At 32.8% G+C, this 8,386-nt stretch overlaps 1 protein-coding gene across 3 annotated transcripts in view; it reads right to left on the bottom strand.

Annotated features, from left to right (window-relative positions):
- Positions 1-50: 50 nt before the first annotated feature.
- Positions 51-8,386, bottom strand: part of PRDM15 (PR/SET domain 15) — a 149,034-nt gene continuing 140,698 nt past the window's right edge. For 2 of the 3 annotated variants that reach the window (XM_031959188.1, XM_031959186.1), the window contains 3 exons: positions 5,133-5,213; positions 4,442-4,651; positions 51-3,703 (listed from right to left, as the gene is read on the bottom strand). In XM_031959188.1, the coding sequence (XP_031815048.1) occupies positions 3,227-3,703; positions 4,442-4,651; positions 5,133-5,213 (768 nt within the window). In that variant the 3' untranslated portion in view covers positions 51-3,226. The remainder of the gene's footprint in view (positions 3,704-4,441; positions 4,652-5,132; positions 5,214-8,386) is intronic. The other variant, XM_031959187.1, reaches the window with a different exon arrangement.

Raw genomic sequence — 8,386 nt, 5'->3', positions numbered from 1 at the left:
AGATGGAAAGAAAAGTGTTATGTATATGAAATATACTTTCCATACCTGGACTTCTCCAAAACAGTTTAATATTAGATACAGTGTAATGGCACTTAATTACAGTACATTTTCCTGAGAGAAAATATCACAAACCATGGTCTCTTGAGAGGCATCATTTTTCTTCTCCTTTCAACATGCAGCACATAATATTTTAACAATTATTATTGTACCCTGTGTTACGTTTTTATAAGATTTACATTGCCATATTGCATACAACTATATAGAAGTAAATTTAAAAGGAATTCACAGGCAAAAATAGGTCCTTAATGATTTATTAATTCATAACTAAGATGTCTTCACAGGACTAGATGACACAAAAATTTCTACTTTATTTTTTTCCTTTGCAGCTAGATCTGTGCACCATGGAATATGCTTTTTTTTTCCTTTTTAAATTAAATAGAATACTTTCTGTCAATAAACAATCATATATATACAGAACAATATACAGTATATCACTTTTGGCTGAGTAGTACTTTTGCTATGCATTTTCTGATATGCAAATTCACAGATATAATTACTGTAAGATGTCTACTTTGCCTCCAATACTGAATTCTTTAAGTCAAAGTACACATTTATACTTTGGAAGGAAACTTGGGTAATCTGAATTTCACTAAGAGTCCTCATGCATGGAAATACTATATTATGGACTTTAAAAAAAGTAGGAGAGGCATAGCATGGCCACAAAATATAAATTAGGTTCTTTCAAACATTAGGACACTTTAGGCAGAGAAAAACTTCCTTGGGAAAAATTAAGGTGGTGATTTTAAAAGTCTTTGTTTCATGGGGAAGACTGAAAAACTTTGTTGCTTTGAGTTATTTCAATTATGAGCCAACCTAGTTTTCTTCTTACTAGATCATTTTTAAAGTTTATTGTCAGTGATTTTCAGTTACTCAAGAAATCTGGAGAGCTTAAAAATTCCTGATAGCCTGTAATTCCAGACTACCTGTACTTGGAATATGTCAGTTGTATTTAATAAAGAAGAAACAATAAAACACTACACAAAAGTCTTAGCTTGAAATTGCTGTGCTTGCAGTACTGGACAGTTTTGTTATAAAATATGTATGTTTGCGCCATATACACATCCATTCATCCAGCAAAAAATACAGTTTGAAAAATAAAATGTCTGCCATTGCCATTTTTTTTTTTTTATTGCAACCCTGGACTTCAAAGATCTAAATTTGGAAACCAGTAGACTACAATACTAAAAAATATTCTGCTTTAAACATGAATCTATCTCCCCATATTAATTTTAGCCTATTGTCACTATATGCTTGATTTTGTTTGACTGATCCTAACAAACTTCTATTATAAACATCTAACTAAAGAGATGTAGATTTTAGAGCAATTCAACAAAGGAGGTGGGGTTCAGAAGATTCCTTTTAGCTTTTTGATTCTGTTGGAAAACTATTCCCATTTTTTATGAAAACAATGTATTTCACAAAGCAAATCACATTGTGTCAGAAAACTTCTACAATTTTGATTAAAATTAAATACTAATGAACTGGCATTCTTACAGTAAGCCTCATTGACAAGAACAACATTAATACAGGGCTTTATTTTTCACTAATCACCTAAAATCTGTTTCTTCAATGTAGTCCTCTTAAACATTTACACCAAACACAATAGTTAACAGGTAATACAAGTTAAATTTTCTTCCCAACAGTGTTTAGAAAGTTCAGAAGAGATAAATTTGGGGGAAAAAATTTCCTTATAACACTTATTTTGGGAGACTGGTCATTTGATACTCTATTGTCCTAAAAAACAAAATCCCAGGAGTTTTTTGTTCCTTGCTATAGAAGTTACCAAGGGGCACAATGAATGAACTTTAAGCATCATCTCATGTCTGTGTGTATGTCTATATGTATGTATACACAGATAGATATACATATCTGCAGACATGTGTAAGGTATGCCTACATATACATATATATGTATATGTATGTATGTATGTATGTAAGATTGCAAGGAAGGACAAATGAGCACACTGATTAAGGCCCCAATTATATTTCCATTATAAATTTTAATCATTACTAAAGTTAACCTCTTTTGCCTTTCACTAAATTATAATGCCTCTGAATTTCACAAATACATTTTAATTTCACAATGTATCAGTCAACAATTTTATATTGATAAAATTGCTAGCTAGCAAAAATTTAACCTTTGAAATTGAAATATAAATAAAAGAAATATATATGAATATTTTAATTGCTCTTCCCCTCTATTGATATTAGTCTTAGGATATTAGATATTAAAGGATCCTGAGGTTTTTGCAAAGTAGATCCTTAAAATGATAGCATTTTTTGACTTGCTTTTTTATATCACAGAAATGTCCCCAAATATCTGAATAGCTGTGTAAATGGGGCCACTGATAATTATTCAGTGCAAATTACTTTATAAGGTTAGAAAGACAAAATTGATCAGAACAGACTCCTAAATATACAGTGTCTTTCCAGGAATAAAAAGAAAGAAACAACTAAAATGGCAAGTTATTGAAGATATTTTGATGTATAAATTTTAAAATTCACATTATAGATTTGTTCATTGTGACAACTTTTCAACTTGAAATATTTCTTGAACAAGCCATTAAATATATTATTTCACATTTGGTTTTAGTACATAGTTGCAAGAAATTTAGTTAGATGAAAATTCTAAGAGGACAGTGTTAACTTTTTGCTTACTTAAATGGCTTCCAAAATTAAGGAAACTGGTTTAACATTTGTTTTATAACTGCAAAACAAATTTCTATCACACTTCTATTTTTAACTATGTTTTTTTAATATGTGCTTTGTAAGATGACAATTTTGAAAAAGGAAACAAAATGCCATTTAGTCTGAGTATTTTACTTTTCTTGAGACTTAAGTTTCCCATTCTCCATCTCAAGAAAATTAATGAAGTTTTTTGTTTTAAAATAGAAAGATTAAAAAGCATATTTAGTATTTATGACTTCCTTACCTTATATAGTGTATTGTGATCTGAACTTAACTAAAAGTTGGCCACCTCTCAAGTTTAGGTTGACAAAATTTAACACATGGATATGGGGAATAGAGACAGTTTTGCACAGGTTAGTTTTCATTTACATTGTGATCAATGAAATCGTTGGAATTTTTTTACTCTTAGTTTGGTATATAACAACAAATCTCAAAATTTTCAAAATGCTTTTTATTCCTTACAGTTTTCGTAATATAACTTAATAACTGTACATCTGCTGTTGTTGCTCAGTCTGAACTTGTGACTGTCCTGTCTGTGGCTGTACTTGCTGTTGCTGAGGCTGTAGAACATCAGTCTGAGGCACTGCCCTCCAGGTTAGAGGATGCTGTTCACTTAACTGGTTTCCCAGGGGAGTAATGGAATTGACAAGGGTGGTTAGATTGATAAAATGGGCCACAGACTGTGGATTAGAGGTTTCCGACTGTGAATGAAGCTGAATGTCATTTTGGCGATTGTGCAACATGGCAGACCCACTGACAGTATCAAATGTCACTGTCAGAATGGAGTTTTCAAGTTGTAACTGGCGTTCTGGGGTGGTAAGATGGCCAACGGCCACTGGCTGAAGGTTTGTAAACTGGGTTCCAGCTGCAGTGGTAATGGGAGTAACAGTAATGTTGGTCAAACCAACTGAACTCGATGGCGTTGTGACATTTGGATCACCCAGGGTCACCACCACCTAGGAAAAAAAATCACATAAAATCATATATTTATGATTAGTAGTTATTCATAATTCAAAACATTTCCTATATCACTATGGTTAAGTTAAAATAATGAAATGGGAATGGGCAAGGTGTAAATAAAGCTTCTTGTCTTGAAATAATAGGAGTATTTTCATGAAAGATTGATTTAGTGCTAGAAGAGATTCAGGCAAAATAAAAGGACATAGAGACAGATAAAGTTGAGAAACACACAAATTCTTAATTAACAATCAGAAAGAAAATTAAGAGAACCAACCTTGAAAAAGGACAGAGGAGCAAAGCTCTCAGTCTACTTCAGTACTCAAGATAAATTTCTCATTGGTGATTTAAAATTCACATTCTGAAGATATAAGGCTAGAAGGTCTATAATAAGATTTACTAACAGCTAACCAGTAAGAAAAATGCAGTAATGGGATAAAGAAACTTAAAATCTAGTTAACAAAGAAGAGGTATTCTGATATCCTAGAAAACACACACACACACACACACACACACACAGATATTCTCTCTCTCTCTCTCTCTCGGTGAAGGGTACCACTAATCAAAAGATTCTGGTACAAGAAAATTTTTTTAAAAATTATCTAGCCCCATTATTTTTTAAAATTCCTTATATTTCTATAAAATAGGTCTTTGGTTTTCAAGATCCCAATACTATTGCCTAGACTGGGGGTGCTGCCTTTACTTTACTCTCAGAATAAAGGACTGACTGTACTGACCTGCTGAATGCTTTGTACAGCAGAATTTGTTTCATCTCCCACATTCCCTGTGAATTCAGCTTCTTTTTCTGTATATTCACTGAATGCAGGATCCTCAGATACCAGTGCTTCTTCCTCTTCATCTGATTTTTGCTTTCGTTTGTGACTTCGTTTGGCAACTTTTATATGTTTTCCTTCTGGTAATTCTCCCTGGTCCAGAGCAAGTTCAGGCTATAGAAAAATAGCAATTTTAGTAGTCAGGAGGGTCATTTTGGTAGGATCATACAAGAAATAAAAAACCACAAAACAGCCATAATATCCATATAAAGGAAAAATCCAAATACTCAATGATTAGCTTTCAGATTCTATTTATTAAATTAAGTGCTTAGTCTAAGTGATTAAAGTACTAGTACTTGTATTAGTTGTTCAAAGTAATAATCAATTGATGCATCTGGGGATCTTCTTTTGTTACTTATATTTTATATGACTCTTGTTTGTGTTCTCCCATAAATACACAATGGCTCTCCAACCTTTTTTCTAAATCTCTTGGCATTATATAGAAACCAAAAACAATATACCCATCAGTTATCACTCTTACTAAGTGATCAGCCCACTTTGCTACTGGGTCATAAATTTCCCTAATAATGTGCTAAAGCAAAAAGAAATTTTTAGATAGTGGGCTATATATTTGAATAAGTCTCCTTTGAATTACCTGAACTATACCAATTGAAGAGGCATCAATGGTGGTTGTTTCTGGGAGGTGATCCAAATCATCAATCCTAACTGAGAGGACCTACAGTGAAAAAATAAAAACAGTAAGCTTTATAAGTCATTGAATTTAAGGAACCAGCTTATTAAGTAAATTTAGGCATGTGAAAATATAGGGGAAATAATGCTTCATTATAACTGAAATAACACCTGTTATAATTTCCTTTTCTTTCTTTTTTATTTTATCGTTGGTGACAGTACAAAGAGGCAATAAAACGGCCTAAAGATCATTAGTCAGAAGAAGAAAAAGAAGGAAAGGATGTGGTTAAACTACAAATTTTATTAAATGCTTGGATAATAGAGCTGAGCAAAAAGAAAAATAAAAAACAAAACAACAACAACAAAAATAAACCTGAGACATTAGATAGATTAGGAGGTTGGAAAGGAAGAAAATATTTGATATTAAAAGTACCCTACCTCTTTTTAAAAACTTACTATCAGTGTATTTTCATTTGAGTTTAGAGCAACTCCATTATGTGTGGTAATCTGTAATGTCTAGCACAAGAGATGTAGCTGATAAATATTTCATTTGAAGAAAAATGATTACACAAAAATTCAAACTTTTCAAAATATTCAAGTATGTGTGTGTGTGTGTGTGTGTGTGTGTGTGTGTATAACAAAAAGACAAAAAGTGAAGGCAAGGCTCCTTTAAATAGCCAATTTTCATAAAGAAAGAAAGAGTTTAAAACCATACTAGAGATAGATAAAATCATAGAAGATAAAAATAGATAGTTTTGATTACATAAAATTGAAAAGGTTTTATACAAACAAAATTAAGGCAGTTAAAATTAGAAAGTAAACAATGAATTGAGAAAAAAAAATCTTTGGAGTAAACTTCTCTAATAAATGTTTGATATAAATATATAATGAGAGCAATTTCCAATAGGCAAGGCAAGGTAACAATCATTTATTAAACACTTACTATGTACCATGCACTGTACTAAGTGTTAAGGATATAGATACAACTAAAGAGAGACAATCCCTGCCCTCAAGGAGCTTAGTCTAAAGAACATTAAAAAAAAAAAAAAAAAGATGGAAAGTATGACAGTGGGAAGGTACCTGAATCAGGAACATAGTATTGAAATCTAGAAAGTCAAAAGCTCAGGTAAGAGGGGAGTTAAGTGCAGCCTGGGCACCTACAAAAAATGGACGTCCCAGAAAGAACTCACCAATAGGAGAAGAGAGCCGGTATTGTAGAAGGATGTTCTGGGTTGAAAAGGCTGTAGGGAACGAGAGATTTGCAAAAATGGGGAATGAAGAAAAATCAGTGTTGATGTCCAAAAAAGTCAAAAGGACAATAGTTTAAGCCTATCCACAAAATGCAAGTCCCAGGACAAAATGCCAAGAAAGGCACCAGCATATCAGAAGGATGTTCCAGGGTGAAAAGGCTACAGAAGATAAGGGATGTTGCAGGGTGAGAATGTGAATGAGGCATGGTGATGAAGTCTGAAAAGTAGAAGAGCAATGAAGTTTATCTAGTCTAGGCCTGCCAGGTCATTTCTACCAATGGAAGAAAGAGCTCTGCATAGCAGAGGAATGTTCCAAGGCGAGAAGAATGCAGGAGAAGATGGATATTCCAGGGTGGGAATGCTGATAAATCATGATGCTGAAGTCCAGAAAATCAAAAGCACAGTAGGAGAGGAATGAAGGCTGGCCAGCCTGGGATTTTCCAAAAAATCCCTGGAGACTCCAGCAAGAACTCACCAATAGGAGAAAGGGATGGCATACCAGAGAGATGTTCCAGGCTGAGAAGGCCCCAGGGGATGATGAATGTTCCAGAGGAGGCACAATGATGAGGACTGACTGATTCTGGAGAGTCAGAAGCACATCTGGGAGGGGAATGAAGGCTGGCTGGCCTACAACTTCCACAAAATGGAAGAACTCACCAACAGGAAAAGGGGGCTGGCAGAGTAAAGGGATGTTCCAGGATGGGATTACAGATGAGGCATATTGAAATCTAGAAAGTCTGAAATACAGCCAGAAGTGGCATAGTCCAGAGGGAAGTTATGAAAGGATATGAAGAAGAAATTCTCAAAGGAAAAAAATCCAAGTAATTAATATGTTTAAAAATGTTCAAAATCGCCAATTAAAGAAATACAAATTAAAATAACCCTGAACTTCTCTTTTATATTGTCATAAATGACAGAAAGAAAAATGGGACTTATTCAGAGAGAATGTGGGGAAAAGCCACTCTAGTATACTGTTAGCGGATCTGTGAATTATAGAAAGCCATTGCTCAAAAGTCACTAAACCATAAACCTTTGGACCCCATAATTATTAGGTCTATACTCAAAGATTCAAGAAAAAAAGATTGGACTTTTCTGCCCAAAAATATTCACATCAACTCTTTTTTTTGTGTATGTGACAAAAAACTGGAAACCAAGTGCTCATCAAGGAATGAATGAATACATAAGGGTTATATATAATGGAATATTATTGAACCATAAGAAATAATGAAGTGAATGTTTTCAGAAAAACCTAGGAAGAACTGTATGAACTTATATAACATTTTATACATTAGCAATGTCATATTTAGAGAGAAAAAAATTTCAGACTTAAGAATTCTGATCAGTGTGATCAAATAGCCATGATTCAAGAGAACTGCTATGGAAGCATGTTGCCTATCTTTTAAGAAAAGGATTCAAGGTGTAGAGTAGAATTAGACATATGTTTTTGACTATTGCAAATGTATGGATTCATTTTGCCTGATTATTCTTATTTGTTATGAGAATTGTTTTTGTCATTTTATATTTGGAGAAGATGAGTTGAGGAAGGAAAGCTATTAAAAAGGTTGACAAAAAGGAAAAAGAAAAAAAGTTTCACTTGAATATTTTTTTAAATGCACAGAAGAGAACAAAAGAGTCTAGAAAGAAAAAGAAGTATTTAGGAAGTTCTTTAAGCAATAAGCTAACTTTGTTATAATATATATTTTTAAAGGAAGAGTTAGATGTGATTGAGATTCATGTTTTCCAATATAATCATCTCTTTTTCTACTTTGGATATGGAAATGTTCTTTTTTTTTTTTTGGCTATTCAGAATAAAATAATGGATATGGAAACATATTTTTTGGATTGACTTCTATTCTGGATATGTAAGATAAACTATTCTGGATATGTAAGATAAAAGACACTATTTGATTTTTCTTAAAACCTGACCTCAAACCAAAGTCCCTTAGCTATTTGGTCTACTATTCTCCAA

This window comes from Sarcophilus harrisii, chromosome 3, assembly GCF_902635505.1.
Source record: "Sarcophilus harrisii chromosome 3, mSarHar1.11, whole genome shotgun sequence".
Classification (NCBI taxonomy): Eukaryota; Metazoa; Chordata; class Mammalia; order Dasyuromorphia; family Dasyuridae; genus Sarcophilus; species Sarcophilus harrisii.
Note: the sequence above shows the minus strand (reverse complement) of the source record. Positions and strands in the feature narration are given on the sequence as shown.